The 17,824-nt window shown below is 34.9% G+C and overlaps 2 protein-coding genes across 2 annotated transcripts; both read left to right on the top strand.

Annotated features, from left to right (window-relative positions):
- Positions 1 to 1,228: 1,228 nt before the first annotated feature.
- LOC107713445 (junctional adhesion molecule C-like) lies at positions 1,229 to 10,260 on the top strand. The gene is made up of 9 exons (XM_016518928.1): positions 1,229 to 1,388; positions 4,715 to 4,783; positions 5,254 to 5,367; positions 5,461 to 5,613; positions 5,970 to 6,172; positions 7,867 to 7,966; positions 8,347 to 8,476; positions 8,578 to 8,629; positions 8,982 to 10,260. The coding sequence occupies exons 1-9, from the start codon at positions 1,340 to 1,342 to the stop codon at positions 9,015 to 9,017; spliced, it is 906 nt and encodes a 301-aa protein (XP_016374414.1). The 5' UTR covers positions 1,229 to 1,339; the 3' UTR covers positions 9,018 to 10,260.
- A 1,204-nt stretch (positions 10,261 to 11,464) lies between these two features.
- On the top strand, positions 11,465 to 17,768 carry LOC107713444 (vacuolar protein sorting-associated protein 26B-like). The gene is made up of 6 exons (XM_016518926.1): positions 11,465 to 11,959; positions 12,043 to 12,199; positions 13,354 to 13,518; positions 14,426 to 14,601; positions 16,468 to 16,610; positions 16,688 to 17,768. Exons 1-6 carry the CDS (start codon positions 11,737 to 11,739, stop codon positions 16,808 to 16,810), a joined length of 987 nt encoding a protein of 328 aa, XP_016374412.1. The 5' UTR covers positions 11,465 to 11,736; the 3' UTR covers positions 16,811 to 17,768.
- Positions 17,769 to 17,824: the final 56 nt, after the last annotated feature.

Genomic DNA, 17,824 nt, shown 5'->3' with positions numbered 1-17,824 from the left:
AAAAATGGTTTTAAGTCAGTTATTTCTATCTTTTGCTGTAGTGTGTCAGTAGGAAATATCTTGTAATGTCTTGTAATGTAATGTTTACATTTCCAAACATTCATTTTGCCATTAATTGTAATAATCCAGTGAGATTTTTGTCTGACAACAGCCAGTGCTGCACACAGAGATCTGATCTCATCATCATCTAGTCTGTCTGGAATGACATGAAGAAACAGAACAAACTGAGACAGACTAAATCCAGAAGAACTGTGGAAACGTCTCCAAGATGCTTCAAGAAACCTACCTGTATAATTACTTTTTTCGTTAAATATAAAAACATTTTAAAGTATAAAGTAATGAATGATACGTGTACAGCAGACCCCAGATATTATCTTTATCCTCTCTAACACTGCCATCTGTTGTTGAAATGTGAAAATTATGCTAGACGCATTAATTCGACTGATCATTTTTAATGTAAATAGCCTACATTCGTTCTTTGGCCACTCCCTTTTAAATCCAAATCCCTTTTTAAACTATTGAAAAAATAGATATACGCCCAAGTGAACATGTATCGCTCTTTTCCGAGAAATAGCCTTCTACACCTACTGCTATTTACCACATATTGACATAATTCTCGATTTAGATCTCAAATACGCCTAAGTACTATTTTAATGCCTTCTTTTCAAGTTTTTTTTTATGCTTTATTAATTCAATGCCACAAGAACACGAGGTATTACATATTCACATTATCAAATTAACATTATTAGCTGCCAGAGAAAAAAACAAAAAGAAAAAAAGGAAGAAAATTACATAAAGTTCAATGCTTTCAGAGCATTACATGTTTTCAGTGCTTTTTTGTTTTTTGTTTGTTCTAAGAGATTTACATATAATTTAAAGTCATTTATAAAATGTGCAAAATTTGGTTTACATTGAGCCCACTTCTTCTTATGTATATGGAATTTTCCTAACAAAATAAACAAATGTATAGTATGTTGTTCTTTACAATTCAAATTTTCGTTTTCTGTATAAAAAAGTACATCAAATATACACATTTCTATCATACACTCCATTTTTCTGTTAATATAGAATTCCAAATCCATCCAAAATAATCTCGAGTAAATACAATGAAAAAAAAAGAAGATGCAAAATAGTTCCTTCTTTTCAAGTTTAATCCATATATCTAACATTAATGCTTATCATCAACCGGAAGTCCACGAGCGCTGCCTCAGCCCCTCCTCTCTCTTCCGCTCAGATGTCCTTGTAGCTATGGAAACTCATCAGCGGCAGCATCCTCCAGTTTGTCCACCCCGTCGTCTGGACAGCTAAGCTAAATTTGTATGTAAAACATCTCTTCAAAATGGCGATCGGGCGTCAAACGCTTTCCTTGGCGCTCTTTTCATGGCTGTGTGAGTAAGATTTCTTTATTTGCTGTGAATGAGTGAGTAGGTCTTGTTGAATAAGCGGTCGTGGATCCGTGTGATGGCATTCTCGCGCTGACCCCTGCTGCTAACGCTTTACTACCGTTTTTGGTGTAAACACTGTTCGCGGTTTCTAGTAAGATGGGAACGTTAACTTACTCACTGTTAGAGTAATTGGTTTTTATCGCCCAGAGGTGTAATACAACGACCGTGTCTCAAAACCCAGTGAGCTGCCTGCATTGACAGCATTTTTGGGCGCGTTCGAACGTTCTAATATGAACATCCTCTATATTCGAAGATGCTGTTTAGGTAGGTAGTTCACTAGGGGTTGAGACACAGCTCTAGTTTGTATTCCGCAGCATGCTTCTCATGCTTGTGTGATGTCTGTGTATTAATAGCCTAATTGAGAGTCGTTTTTAATCAGATTACCCTTGTGAAAAAGAAGTACACTTTAGCATACGTTTTAACATAAAAGAGGAAAAAATTACTAACTGAATATAATTAATTGCATGTTATTTACAATGAAATGAAAATTTATTGTAGTTTAAATATATATTAAATGTAATTAGTTCAACTTAAGAATGTTTTTGACTTTTGACTTGTGTAATTTCATAATTATTTCTATTGCTTTTGAAATATAGTGTGTACTGCCAAGTGTACTGGCAAGCATTTATGGTAAGCTAAAATCTAATGCCATTTCAATTAAAATGTGTATGTTATTAAATATAGTTGTAATTACACATTTGTATTGATGAAGATGCAATTTAGTACATTTAAAATATATTGAATATCAAGTACTTCATGTGCTGTAGTACAGTATTTTAATATTTAGTGTCAGCAACACATTAAAATAAGTGTACTTAAATCACAACAAAAAAAGTACTAAAACATAATATAAAATGTACTTTAAAGTAAAACTTTTAATTTGACATTACAAAGTTCACTTTTTCAAAAGTTTAATTATGTGTGTTAAGAAACAGACATGAAAGTGTACTCTTTTTAAGTACACTTTTTATTTCAGCAATATTACATTATTAATATAGTTTTCTAAAGAAATATGCTTTTAAGATTTGAAGTACACCATAAGTGCACATTCAATACACTTAAGCTTACTTCTTTTTCACTAGAAAATCAACTATTTAAGATCATTGTTGAATTATTTCATTGTAGCTGACATGTTTTTGAGGTATTGCAGGTCACATGTTGTTGGACTCTACCAGATCTTTTCATTTTCTTCTCAGCACAATGTGCCTCTGTGCAAGTTGTGTGATGTGTGAAGAGGTGTAGCTTCATTCATTCATTCTCAAAGCCGTTGCTGTAGGTCAAAGTGTCCTGAATACCAAACTACTTTAAAATGGGCTCAACTTCAGCCTTCATTTTCAGTTTGTCCTGTGACGGGATCTTTGTATATTAGAAAGTGCTGTCAGAACTGTGGAGATGCGATAAAGTATGTCTCAAGCCAAAGATCACACCCTTCTCTCCCACTCTTTCTTTGTGTCACTTTTTAGGTCACTTCTTTGTAAAGTCTGAAATAGCACTTTTAGTTGGTCTGTTTGTTATTTGAAATGCTACAACAATCAGCTATTGTCTTGTAAAGTAATTATCCACCAAGTGTGCCATCAAAACAACCATAAACCGGAATCACAATTAACATAAATTAACACAAATATTAAAAAGGGGGCTTTTGTTATGTTGTTTAGTGTGGAAATGCAGAAATGTTGCCATTTCTGCCATAGTCACATTATTTTTCTTCATGTGAAGAAAAATAATAATATGTACACACACACACATGAAGAAAAATAATGTGACTACAGTAAAAATAAAAATAAAAATAAAATACAATAAAAAAAATATTATCTTCAAATGCAGAGATTTGATTTACAATTTACACACTTATTTTTCCAACATGAGATTAGCTTATTTATGCAACTGCAACATTCTTTTGTTTGATGTAAACAGGGACCTTTCTAACATTGTGGCTTCCATACAGTGACTGCATGCGTCCCAGCGGTGGATAATGTAGCTTGTCTAATCGGGAAATGTCAACAGCAGTTGTAAAAATAGACCATAATGCATGCGATGGGAAAGTCAGCCTTGGAAACATCACCGGAAACCGTAAAAGCCTCCAGCTGTGGCAATATGACTCTTTGCTCTAGTCTTCCATAAAGTGCTTCTTTACAGTGGTTAAATGCAGCAGAATTCAGTTCATCAGTTTTGTCAGAACTATCCCATGTGTAGCTATTTCTCGAGATGACAGTCTAGGTGATGATAAAACACCACAGATGTTTGACTTGTGCTAACTGAAGTCTGTCTCATGCTTTGCAGAAGTCCATATGGTAAGATTTTAATCTGATGCTAAAGCCACAGATTATCACATATGGATCACTGTAAATACACTCTGTGGATTTCATGAGATTATGTGAAAGTGGAAAATGCATCTGGAAATAGCCAATGCCCTAAACCCCAAATTATTTTCTCATATGAACGAAGCCTATCGGGACTGTCAGGCTTTGCCAAATAATTTGTTTCATATTTGCCTTTTCATTATGTCACACTATCTGGCCTTTTTGAGTTGGTGCAGACAGACTAATACTGAAAAAACACACAAGCTCTTCTAAATATATCCATGAATTTTCAACAGAAATTTGTTCAGGTCTGGGTACAGTTTCCCCAAGATACTTACAAAGTTTATTCTTCCATTATGCTTTCCATAAACACCATACAAAGCTGAAAAAAAAATGAAACTGAGAAACTGAGTCACCCATTACTGAAATTCATAAGGTTTTTCATGTTTGACATTAAAACGAAGAAGTAGGTATGAAATACAGTAGAGGCTTTTTTTTTTTTTTAAAACATGAAAGTATAAATAAATCTCACAAAAACATGTCTGGGACTGGGTCATATCCGATATTAATTCTCAACAATGATTCTCATTATATTCTCGTTACTGTAGTACAGTGATGAAAAATGTTCCTGCCCGCACACAATATATTAAAATCAGAATAAATTAAAGCCAGTACAACGAATATTATAATTGAAACATCTTAAAAGGGCTATATTTAAGAAGTTAATTTAATAAATTATAATAAATGAGTGAAGAGGCAACACAGAATGAGAATGTTAAGGCAGTAATGTCTATTAAATTATTTACTTTTTATTTTTTAAAAATACATATTATATATAATAATGTATAAAATTATTTGGTATTATACAAAGTATACCTTTGTATACTTTGGTATACAATGGTATAAAAATGTCTTATTTTTGTACTGTTCTTGACAGATCTGTTATCTGTTCTTTGTCATCTGTTGCAGGCAACAGTACAGCTTCTGCTGTAATTCTCAGAACAACTGAAAAATCAGTATGGACAAATGAATTTGAGTGTAAGTCTTATATGAAGCTGTTTAGTAAGATTTCCAGTGTTGGGAAGTAACTAGTTACATGTAACAGTTTTACGTAATTTAATTATAAAATAAATGTAACTGTAATCCATTACAGTTACTGAGAAAAATGTGTAGGGCTAATTAAATTACAGTTACTTGTGAAAACGTTAATGATTACAAAGGGGATTACATCTGAATACTTTCTGTAAAAAGCTAGGATGTTAAATAATATTAATTTCTTGCTTTGCATTTTTATGTGCATGATGCCTCCTGCCATTTAAAGGCCATTTAGTAAAGCAATGCTATTCTGATGCTGTTGGTTGGTTCTCATGTTTGAATTTATATAGTGAATTTATATAGTATAGTAATAGTTATATAGTAAGTAGTAAAAAATAGTAACCTTCCCAACACTGAAGATTACTTCATTAATATCTGCATAAACTGATAGGCTATTTCTTGTTTCTTTAAAGCGATTGAGTTGACCTGCTTGATAGAGTCCATTTCTACAAACAATCCCAGAATTGAATGGAAGAAAATTAAAAATGGTGTACCCAGCTATGTCTATTTCCAAAATAAAATTTCAGGTAACAAATTCTTTCTCTCAGAAAATAATGCTGTTTATTTGTTGACAGTGTTTAAGCTAAATTCAACTGAACTGAGCTGCTTTATGTTCTCAGGTGACTTGGAGCACAGGGCTTTGCTGAGAGAGCCTGCAAACCTTCTGATCCTGAACGCCAGCAGATCGGACACAGCTCAGTATCGCTGTGAGGTGGCGGCCATCGACGACCAGAAGCCCTTTGATGAAATACTAATCAGTCTCGCTGTAAGAGGTACTGTTGGAATAGTTCCTCTCAGGTTCAGCAAGGGGAACATTCTGTGAGTTTTAATCCATGGTTATAACTCTCAGTAATGTTGCACTGAAATGCCCCATGAGAACAGAACTGATTGGACTGTCCGGACAAAAATGTATCTGATTATAATTGGCGATCTTACTGTTGGGGACATAAAGCTGAGAGGGAATTTAATGCCATGCAGTATTAGATGTAATGCGAATGCTGTTTTCCATTTGCAGTTCTCTTAAACTTTATTTAAAGTTGATCTGAAATGAAAATTCACCCTGGTTATTTTTCTAAATACATAATGAAACATTGAAAAAAGCTGCTGTTTTGTTGTGGATGTGTTGCAGTGAAGCCGGTGATGCCCAGGTGTAGTGTGCCGGAGGCGGTTACGGTGGGTTCAAGCACTGAACTGCACTGTATTGAGAACGAAGGCTTTCCACAGTCACAGTATCAGTGGTTCAAAAACAACGAAGAGCTGCCAGAAGACCCAAAAACCAGCAGCAAGTTCTACAATTCTTCATACACCATGAACACTGAGACTGGTTCGCTGGTAAGTGATTTGTGCTGACATGCTAGTAAAAACAACTTACGTTTTTTACTTTATTTAAATTTCAGAGGCTTGGATTACATTCTGCACCACCATTGTTTTGCAAGGAATTGCAAAAATAATGATTCGTTTTGCTGTGTTTACACTTTAAAAAAATAATCTGCCTGTGAATGAATTACATTAATTTTACATTTATTTAAAGCACCAAACTGGAATGAAGAAAGTAATTTAATATTGAAAAAATTGCAAACGTAGGCTTTAAATGAAATAATAAGAATAAGTAGCCATATCACCCTGTAGCCCAAGACTGGTACCCACTGAAGCTAAGCAGGGCTGAGCCTGGTCAGTACCTGGATGTGAGACCTCCTGGGAAAACTAGGTTGCTGCTGGAAGAGGTGTTAGTGAGGCCAGCAGGGGGTGCTCACCCTGTGGTCTGTGTGGGTCCTAACGCCCCAGTATGTATCAACTCTATATCTACTGATTGGCTTCATCACTCTGTCTCCTCTCCACCAATAAGCTGGTGTGTGGTGGGCGTTCTCACTCACTATGGCTGCCGTCGCATCATCCAGGTGGATGCTGCACACTGGTGGTGGATGAGTAGATACCCCCTGACAATGTAAAGCGCTTTGAGTGCCTAGAAAAGCACTATATAAATGTAACGAATTATTATTATTATTATTAAGTAACAATAAGTAAAAATGCACGTCCACTGGAAATCCTATATAATTCAGCTAATCCGATGACGACTTCGAAACTCCTGAAGTGTTTCCACTTTTGTGTGCCAGATGCATCAGACGTTTAGCCAATGGTCCGTGGGCATGACGTCTGAGGCTGAGACTATGTTATTCCAAACCTGTAAGAACTTTGTTCATCTTCGGAACACAAATTAAGGTATTTTTATGCATTCCAAGAGCTCTCTGACCCTCCATAGACGGCAAGGAACACGATCAAGGCCCAGAAACGTAGCAAGGACATCATAAAATAATCCATGTGACATCAGTGGTTCAACCATAATTTTACGAAGCTACAAGAATACATTTTGTGTGCAAAGAAAACAAAAGTAATGACTTTATTCAACAATTCATCTTCTCCGCGTCACCCTGGCACCATTTTTGAGAGTATCACATACGTAAACAAGGTATGTATGCGGATACGTTGTTTATGCTTTGATCTGAATGTAAACAACATATCCGCGTACATACGTTGCGAGAAGACGGAATGTTGAATAAAGTCATTATTTTTGTTTTCTTTGCACACAAAAAGTATTCTCGTAGCTTCGTAAAATTACGGTTGAACCACTGATGTCACATGGATTATTTTAATGATGTCCTTGCTACGTTTCTGAGCCTTGATCATGTTAGGATCCTTGCTGTCTATGGGAGGGTCAGAGAGCTCACAGAATTCATCAAAAATATCTTAATTTGTGTTCCGAAGAGGAACGAAGGTCTTGGAACGACATGAGAGTGAGTAATTAATGACAGAATTTTCATTTTTGGGTGAACTATCCCTTTAAGTTATATGTCTCTGTTGTTTAATAAAAATTATTAGGCTTAGATTAAGTTATATGTTTGTTTGTTTTTTTGTTTTTGTGGCCAATTCAATGGATTTTTTAAAAATTATTTCACTTATGTTGTATTTTACCAGTTTTAATATTAACTGGGCTTTTGCTAAGTGTATGATTTACATTTGATCCACAGAAATTCCAGTCGGTGAAGAAAGAGGATGCAGGTGAATACTATTGCCAGGCCAGAAATGAGGCAGGATGGTCAAAATGCAGTCCTCAGATCATGGAAGTGTGTAAGTGTGCCCCTTAAATATGCTGGCCAGTAGCTGCACTTTGAAATAATGATTAAGCTTTTAATATAGAAATGATTTATTCACCCTCATGATGTTCAAAATGCACTTATTTTTTTCAGTGGAAAACAACCACAAACATTTTGTGAAAACTTTGATATATTCTTTTTTTTAAGATTCTTTGTTAATAATAATAAATGTTTCTCAAGAACTGAATCAGCATATTAGAATGAATTCTGAAGAATCAGGTGACACTGAAGACATCACAGAAATGTCAAATAAAAAAAACAACATTATAATAATTCACAAAGAGTGAGTATATAATGAAATTTTTAATATTTTTTGCTGAGTTATTCATTCATTTGTATGTAATTTCTTTCTAGATGATCTGGACATTGTGGGAATATTCCTGAAGGTTTTAGGTGGAGTGGCAGCATTTATATTTGTCGTTGTGGGGATCTGTCAGATTCAGAAAAGTGGCTACTGTTCCTGCAAAGACCACACGGAAACCAAGTGAGTAAAAACCATAACCACAAAATGAACCTTAAGGGCTGATCTGATTTGATCTGGAATTGCATGCACTTTTGGTAAGATGTATGCTCTGTTTCATACAGTTACAAAGTACCCCAACATGACAACAGGATGGACTACGCCAGTCCAGATGAGGTAAGGCTGTGTGGATTTGTGACGTGATAAAGCACCACAGATATCGTTTTCATGCATTAGTGCACGTTTAGAGGCTGTAGTCAACACTTTGAAATGTTCTTACAAGGATGGATGAAATATCATCCAAGATTTGTTATTGTTTATCTTCTCAGATTACACCGCAGCGTTTCTCTGACTGGAGATATTTTCTTTTTATTAATGCTAGCAAAGCTTAAAGTGGTATTAGTGCAATCCTCAAAATAATCTCTTAGTAAAATCTCTACATGGAAAAAAATATTCAGCTGGATTTTTGTTTTGCTTCTGTAGTGCCACATTTTAACTACATATCATGTGCCTGCTCTCTGTTTTTCAGGGACATTTCCGCCACAAGTCCTCCTTTGTCATTTAAAATCAAAGAAGAGGAAACGAGCGCTTCAATCGTGTGAATGCCTTGTGAGCTGACTTTTGAACTGTCAAACTGTGGATTTGACGCAGAGGTGCGACTTGAGCTTCATGGCTTGCCAAAGTAATTACAAAAACGAGAACTACTGTGTTAAACAGGGAATTTTTACTCCCCTTATTTTGATTTAAACAGACAGGAATCAAACACAGATTTACTGAAAACTCTACAGTTTATATATAAAAATGACGTTCAGTCGAACAACACTAAGATTTATAGCTATTACATGCAACTTGTTCAGTAAAAAATCATTGTTTCAGCAAATCAAAAAGGACTGAACTTAAGAAGTAACATAAAAGATTAGGTTTTTCCAAATAATTGTGAATTTCTGAATGGCAGTTGCACTTCAAATTGTAGCAAGGCTGAAACTGCATCCAGGTGCTGCTGTATTTTTGTCCAAAAGTAGTCAACACATAATACCAGTGCAAGAATTGACATGTCTTCAAGGTACATTTTATATTTCCCTCTGGAAATATAGTGTGTGACTACGTGAAGAATCCTGTCAGTGTAAATGTGTACAATGCCATGCCAAGACTTTTATCTGGGTCACTTTTGAGAAGAGGATTGTATGTGTTAGTGTTTCAGTAGTAGTTATTGAGTTGATGAACTATAAATTTGTAGCATTTTAGTTTGAGATTTAATCAAACATCTCCGTAAAGTCAGTAGACTTGGTTGTGCAAGATGATTCATTTACTTAGTTTCATTTTTGAAATATTTCTCTAGATACAGATTACGTACTTGTGGGTTTTTCAGAGTGCCATTTCTGTGTTTAAGTGACCTTCAATGCTTTATAATTGTTTTATACGTTCTGGACATATTGTTCAGGTTTATTGACTCAGTGTTATTGTTTTAATCTATTTATAATATCTAGGTATATTTTAGTTCACTCCAGAGTAGTAGTTAGACTGTGGGCCGTGTCACAAGAATAAAACTGATTATGTGGAAGCAATCAACATTGTCTATCCATTCATTTTGTTTTTAAAACATGTAGCTATATATGTAATTGGACCATCAAATTTACTTTTTTTCCCACTTTTTATAAGTAACTTGACGCACTATGACAATATATATTAGTCTTCCTCATGGCATGTCCCACTGTCTAAAAACAGTTTGGCAGACAGTTTATAGAAAAACAAATGAAAAAGAGAAACTGGGTTCGATCTTAATAAAATTGTCTAATTTAATGAATAGGCAAATCTAAGAGAAGTAAAAATTTAAATGTCCTGTCAGATTGGGGCCAGATAATGTATATTCCAATATGTAAACAAATGTAAAAACAGTATCTCTTATCAAATTATTCAAAGTGGTTGATGGCAAAACATTTTATTGTACCTTTTTGTTTAAGGCTCAGTGTTATACGATTTTTACATATTCATACTATCGACTGCCAGTCAATGGACAAAGAGAAGCTAAATTAGATGTAGTTAAGCAGTTAATAATGAACTCACACTCTTAAAAATAAAGGTTCTTTATTTATATGTGGTTCCATGAAGAACCTTTAACATCCATGGAACCTTTCCGTTCCACAAACGGTTCTTTTTACACTAAGAAAAAAAAAAAGTTATTTTAGGAAACTGAAAGGTTCTTTGGGGCCCAAAATAGTTTCTTACTGGCATCACTACAAAAACCTCCTTCTGGAACTTTTATTTTTAAGAGTGCTGGTGATGCTCAGTCACAATATTTCCAAACAATTCTGTATTTGACTTTATACTACAACAAATACTATATGAAATTACCTGACATTCCAGCTGTGGTTAAATGTTGAATGTATATCCTTAATATTTAAAGTTACACTGCAAAAATAATTATTTTCTTAATCAATATTTGTTTTCTTGACAAATTTTTTTTTCTTGTTTTAAGCATAAACCTAACAAAATTTTAGTGAAGTTTATGCATAAAATATGTCTAAAAAAAAAACCATTCAAGTTTTATGGATGTTTAGATATATTTTACTGCAAAACAAGACAATATTTTTTGCAGTGTATGTTATTATAAGGAAGTTTGTCATATGTTAAACTGTTGTCCAATTATTTTTGTATTATCTTTAATGTGTGGTTTGTGCGATGTGAAATCAAAACACATTATTAGAGATGAAATCTGAATAGCATTACCACCAAGATGTTTAATTCTTTACACCACTACACTATTGTACCATCAATAAATAATCCATTATATTATGCTTAGATTATAATATTCTCAGGTACAGTTAAAAGAATTGACCATGTATGTGTACAGTAAATGTGGTCATGTAATCGGTTTTCGTTTACATTGTTATTTAATAATAAAGAAATTCTTCTATTAAATAATCACATCATTATTGTTTCCCAATCTCAGAGCTGCAGAGACTTTTATTATGAAATTACCCCTGCAGGAAGATCCAGGAAGTGCGGGAGTTATTTTATGGGCAAATATCCTTCCTGGCTGCTGTCCTGCTCTAAATTGAGCAACTTTAAAATCAGACAGAAATATGCATTAGATTTCGCGCATAATATATTGATATCTCCACTTAATCGCGGATAATAAAAAAAAACAGTCAAATAGCGTATGCGCTCGTTTTTGAAGGCCACTTGGTAAAAGGTAACCATCAGAGCGCTAGAGAACCTGTAGCTGCTGTCAATCAGCTGATCTATGATCGTACAGCACTGACACTGACACTCGTCCATCAGACATGAGCTTCTTCGGCTTCGGACAGACCGCTGAGATCGACATCGTGTTGAGTGACGCCGAGACCAGGAAGAAAGCTGAGCACAAAACTGAAGATGGCAAAAAGGACAAATATTTCCTTTTCTACGATGGTGAAACTGTAAGTGGGAAAGTTAACGTGACTCTGAAGACTCCTGGAAAGAGGCTGGAGCACAATGGAATCAAAATCGAGTTCGTCGGACAGATTGGTGAGTTATCCGTCTGTGAATGGACGTTTAGAAACAGTCCTGCTGGTGTTTATGTATATATAATCATGTCCTGTGATTCACAGAGCTGTACTATGACAGAGGGAACCACCATGAGTTTGTGTCGTTAGTGAAGGATCTTGCACGACCTGGTGAGCTTTCACAGTCCCAGACCTTTGACTTTGAGTTCACCCATGTGGAAAAGCCCTATGAATCTTACACTGGCCAGAATGTCAAACTGAGGTAAATCTATCAGTTGCTTCATTACTAAGGTTACTAATCAGTCAGAAAGCATTTACAACTGGTGCTTGGAGTAAAGCTGTAGTTAGAGTTGTTTCTGTAAACACAGAAAATTATGGAATATATTGTCATACACACTACCAGTCAAAAGGTTTTGAACAGTAAGATTTGTAATGTTTTTTAAAGAAGTCTCTTCTGACAAAAGATTTCTGTTTAAGATAAATGCTGTTCTTCTGAACTTTCTATTCATTAAACAAACCTGAAAAAATTCTACTCATCTGTTTTCAACATAATAATAGTAATAATACATGTTTTTTGAGCAGCAAATCAGAATATTAGAATGATTTCTGAAGGGAAGGAAGACTGGAGTACTGATGCTAAAAATTCAGCTTTGAAATCACAGGAATAAATTACATTTTAAATATATTAAAATAGAAACAATTATTTAAAATAGTAAAAATATTTCAAAATTTTATTGTTTTTACTGTACTTTGGATCAAATAAATGCAGGCTTGGTGAGCAGAAGAGACTTCTTTAAAAAACATTAAAAATCTTACTGTTCAAAAACTTTTGACTGGTAGTGTACAACAATATAGCAGCATGGAGTCAGTACCCGAATGTACAGTGTGTAAAGTGTCTGGGAAGTACAGAATGTTCCTGAATTTCTTCATTCTGATCTGTTTAGATACTTTCTTCGAGCGACAATCAGCAGAAGGCTGTAATGTTTTTTAAAGAAGTCTCTTCTGCTCACCGAGCCTGCATTTATTTGATCCAAAATTCAGCAAAAGCAGTAATATTGTGAAATATTTTACTATTTATAATAACTGCTTTCTATTTAAAAATATTTTAAATGTAATGTATTCCTGTGATCAAAGCTACATTTTCTGTATCATTACTGCAGTCTTCAGTGTCACATGATCCTTCAGAAATCATTCTAATTTGCTGTTCAAGAAACATTTTACTTTGGATCAAATAAATGCAGGCTTGGTGAGCAGAAGAGACTTCTTTAAAAAACATTAAAAATCTTACTGTTCAAAAACTTTTGACTGGTAGTGTACAACAATATAGCAGCATGGAGTCAGTACCCGAATGTACAGTGTGTAAAGTGTCTGGGAAGTACAGAATGTTCCTGAATTTCTTCATTCTGATCTGTTTAGATACTTTCTTCGAGCGACAATCAGCAGAAGGCTGAATGACATCAGTAAAGAGATGGATATTGTCGTGCAGACGCTGTGCACGTATCCAGAGGTCAACTCCTCCATCAAGATGGAAGTAGGAATTGAAGATTGTCTCCATATTGAGTTTGAATACAACAAATCCAAGTGAGTATCCATGTTGTACCATTAATATAAATTAAAATAGTAAGATTCACCAAAATGTTTGACACAATTAACCCCAAAAATGAAAATATATTATATTGTGTATAATTATATATCGTTTTTTTATTAAAATGATATTTTATAATGTGCAATGAAAATGTTTTAACATTTTATTATCTTAAATTTCATTACAAAATTTTTTTTTTTAAGCGGCCACTTACCTCACTTAAATGTTAAGTCCGCCCCTGCTCTGCAGCACGACCATATTCTCTCTTATCAAAAATTTTTTTTTTTTTACACATATATATATATATATATATATATATATATATATATATATATAGTCATAGTTATATTTCTATAGTTACATAATAACAAACATTACGGTAATAAAATGTGCTTATTATTTTGTAAAGAGATGTGTGTGTGTGTGTAGATCGATAACTAGATAGATGTTGTAAAATGTGCTTAAAGGGGTCATATGATGCTGCTAAAAAGAACACTATTTTGTGTATTTGGTGTAATGAAATGTGTTTATGCGGTTTAAGGTTCAAAAAACACATTATTTTCCACATACTGTACATTTCTGAAACGCGTCGATTTTTACAAAGCTCATCCTTAACTTTTATAAAGAATATCTCTTTGGATATGAGACTTTAGTCTTTGCAACTTTACAGATCTTCTTTATGCACCAAGAGCTTGTAACACTCCAAAGAGAAAGGAAAAATTGAAATCGCATCATATGACCCCTTTAATATTATTGCATACAAAGTATATAATCATATATAATTTGTTAAATGTCACAATGCAAAAATAGTCCTACATTTTTGCATTGTGAGTCCTAAAATTGAATGTTTTTTATTCATAATATAATTTCCCATCATAATATAATTCCTTGCGTCCTGTTTAGATACCATCTGAGGGATGTTATCGTAGGAAAGATTTACTTCCTTCTTGTGAGGATAAAGATTAAACACATGGAAATCGATATAATAAAACGGGAAACGACTGGAACAGGACCCAGTGTGTACCACGAAAATGACACCATTGCTAAATATGAGATCATGGATGGGGCACCGGTGAGAGGTAAAGCTAAACCTTTCATCTGTATTATATTATGGTACTATAGAGTCCATATTGTATTAACTTTTTGTGGCTTCTGTTTAGACACTTTTCTGAAATGTATTATTTTCACATGCACTTAAAGGGATAGTTCACCCAAAAATGAAAATTCTGTCAGACCTTCGTTCATCTTCGGAACACAAATTAAACACCCTTCACAAGGAGGGTAAGCCACAAACATTCATTGCCAAAGAAGCTGGCTGTTCACAGAGTGCTGTATCCAAGCATGTTAACAGAAAGTTGAGTGGAAGGAAAAGGTGTGGAAGAAAAAGATGCACAACCAACCGAGAGAACTGCAGCCTTATGAGGATTGTCAAGCAAAATCGATTCAAGAATTTGAGTGAACTTCACAAGGAATGGACTGAGGCTGGGGTCAAGGCATCAAGAGCCACCACACACAGACGTGTCAAGGAATTTGGCTACAGTTGTCGTATTCCTCTTGTTAAGCCACTCCTGAACCACAGACAACGTCAGAGGCGTCTTACCTGGGCTAAGGAGAAGAAGAACTGGACTGTTGCCCAGTGGTCCAAAGTCCTCTTTTCAGATGAGAGCAAGTTTTGTATTTCATTTGGAAACCAAGGTCCTAGAGTCTGGAGGAAGGGTGGAGAAGCTCATAGCCCAAGTTGCTTGAAGTCCAGTGTTAAGTTTCCACAGTCTGTGATGATTTGGGGTGCAATGTCATCTGCTGGTGTTGGTCCATTGTGTTTTTTGAAAACCAACGTCACTGCACCCGTTTACCAAGAAATTTTGGAGCACTTCATGCTTCCTTCTGCTGACCAGCTTTTTGAAGATGCTGATTTCATTTTCCAGCAGGATTTGGCACCTGTCCACACTGCCAAAAGCACCAAAAGTTGGTTAAATGACCATGGTGTTGGTGTGCTTGACTGGCCAGCAAACTCACCAGACCTGAACCCCATAGAGAATCTGTGGGGTATTGTCAAGAGGAAAATGAGAAACAAGAGACACAACTGATCACCTCCATGCCACGCCGAATTTAAAGCAAAAGGAGCCCCTACCAAGTATTGAGTACATGTACAGTAAATGAACATATTTTCCAGAAGGCCAACAATTCACTAGAAATGTTTTTTTTATTGGTCTTATGAAGTGTTCTAATTTGTTGAGATAGTGAATTGGTGGGTTTTTGTTAAATGTGAGCCAAAATCATCACAATTAAAAGAACCAAAGACTTAAACTACTTCAGTCTGTGTGCATTGAATTTATTTAATACACAAGTTTCACAATTTGAGTTGAATTACTGAAATAAATGAACTTTTCCACGACATTCTAATTTGACATGCACCTGTACTTCTTGTGCGCAAAAGAAAAAAAAACAATGACTTTATTCAACAATTCGTCTCCTCCACGTCACCCTAGCGCCATTTTTGAGTGTATCACATACGTAAACAACGTATGCAACGTATGTATGCGGATACGTTGTTTACGCTTTGATCTGAATGTAAACAACGTATCCGCGTACATACATTGTGAGAAGACGAATAGTTGAATAAAGTCGTTATTTTTGTTTTCTTTGCACACAAAAAGTATTCTCGTAGCTTCGTAAAATTACTGTTGAACCCCTGATGTCACATGGACTATTTTAACGATGTCCTTGCTACGTTTCTGGACCTTGATCATGTTTGGATTCTTGCTGTCTATGGAGGGTCAGAGAGCTCACGGAATTAATCAAAAATATCTTAAATTGTGTTTCGAAGATGAACGAAGGTCTTGTGGGTTTGGAACGACATGAGGGTGAGTAATTACTGACAGAATTTTCATTTTTGGGTGAACTATCTCTTTAATGTTATGGTTCCGTTCCCTTATTCTTTTCAGGCGAGTCGATCCCCATCCGCTTATTTCTCGCTGGATACGAGTTGACGCCCACCATGAGGGACATCAACAAGAAGTTCTCTGTGCGTTACTACCTGAACCTAGTCCTTATAGATGAAGAAGAACGACGATACTTCAAACAACAGGTCCGGATTCCACATATAATGTAACATTACCTGTTACTTACAAATGAGTAAAATACATTGCTGTTCATTCTCAACAGGAGATCACACTCTGGAGGAAAGGAGATATTGTGAGAAGTATGTCCCAACAGGCCACCATTGCCACCCAGAGATATGAGGGATCAAACTCTGCGTCAGCACAAGCCAAAGAGGAGAGTAACTAGACGCAAGACGCTTTGTGTTCCCTCGAGATCTCAAATGAACCTTGTTACGTCAAAATAATGTTTTAGAAGTCTCAAAGGGATCAATGCGACACGTGATTTTTGCCGAAAAAGTGAAATCATCGCTTCTTGAGATCAAAAATGAGAATTGAGCTTGTAAAAGGCAGTCCAACTATGTGTATAGATTACAAAATATTTTTTTATTTCTCTTTCCAATACTGCATACATTTCCATTATACAATAGTGACCAACAGTTTTGAAATGCCAGACACAATCTTTTAACGTGTATGCCGCTGTTTTCATGCTATATGTTTGATTTGTGCTTCATGAAGTTGTAAGGCTCAATACATTCCTCTTCTTATGCTCAAATTTTGCTTAAGTCAAGTACACTGAAAAATCGAATCTAGCTTCTGTACCTTGTCCCGTTTAATGAGCCCAAAAAGAGATTTACTGTGATCTTTTGTGTTAAATCTAGCGCTTCATGTACTCTTCATAGAGCTCTGCACAGTATTATTCTGTCATTTGGGGTATTACAAATGAAGGCCTCCATAGAAATGTCTAATAAGGGAACTACTAACTTACTTAACATGAATATTTTTATTATTGATTATTTTTTTCTTTTGATCTGGTGTATGAATAAGAATCAGCAGAATCATCGACAGCACAAGGTTCCAGCATTCTCAAGAGTGCAGTTTAATGCTGTAATAGAGAAAATCCTTCTTGTGATTGTTTGCTACTCATTTTTAAGGTGAATTTTCCATTTTTTTCATGTGTATGTCTTTGTATCATACTAAATATTTGCTTAATAGCTTATTAGCTGTTCAGGTGATGAGGTATGACTATTAACAGCCATGCAACCGTGAAAACTTATGCAAAAGGCTCATTTAATCAGCCCTATTGTAATAAAATTTACTAACCTCTGCATTCAAGATGATTTCCTTTTTTCTCCAAAATTAAAATAACCTGTGATAACTGACTTCTCATGACTGTAGAGAAATCTGGTATTATTAAGTGATC

Source organism: Sinocyclocheilus rhinocerous, unplaced genomic scaffold (genome assembly GCF_001515625.1).
Source record: "Sinocyclocheilus rhinocerous isolate Xijiao unplaced genomic scaffold, SAMN03320098_v1.1 scaffold689, whole genome shotgun sequence".
Lineage (NCBI taxonomy): Eukaryota > Metazoa > Chordata > Actinopteri > Cypriniformes > Cyprinidae > Sinocyclocheilus > Sinocyclocheilus rhinocerous.
The sequence above is the reverse complement of the archived record's forward strand: the minus strand, read 5'-3'. Positions and strand labels throughout refer to the sequence as shown.

Excerpts from the sequence above, each read along its gene's own strand:
- LOC107713445 (XM_016518928.1), top strand. The coding sequence starts at position 1,340 with ATGGCGATCGGGCGTCAAACGCTTTCCTTGGCGCTCTTTTCATGGCTG. Across the intron at positions 1,389-4,714 it reads GGCGCTCTTTTCATGGCTGT|GCAACAGTACAGCTTCTGCT; the intron begins GTGAGTAAGATT and ends CATCTGTTGCAG. Across the intron at positions 4,784-5,253 it reads ATGGACAAATGAATTTGAGT|CGATTGAGTTGACCTGCTTG; the intron begins GTAAGTCTTATA and ends GTTTCTTTAAAG.
- LOC107713444 (XM_016518926.1), top strand. The coding sequence starts at position 11,737 with ATGAGCTTCTTCGGCTTCGGACAGACCGCTGAGATCGACATCGTGTTG. Across the intron at positions 11,960-12,042 it reads CGAGTTCGTCGGACAGATTG|AGCTGTACTATGACAGAGGG; the intron begins GTGAGTTATCCG and ends TGTGATTCACAG. Across the intron at positions 13,519-14,425 it reads TTTGAATACAACAAATCCAA|ATACCATCTGAGGGATGTTA; the intron begins GTGAGTATCCAT and ends CGTCCTGTTTAG.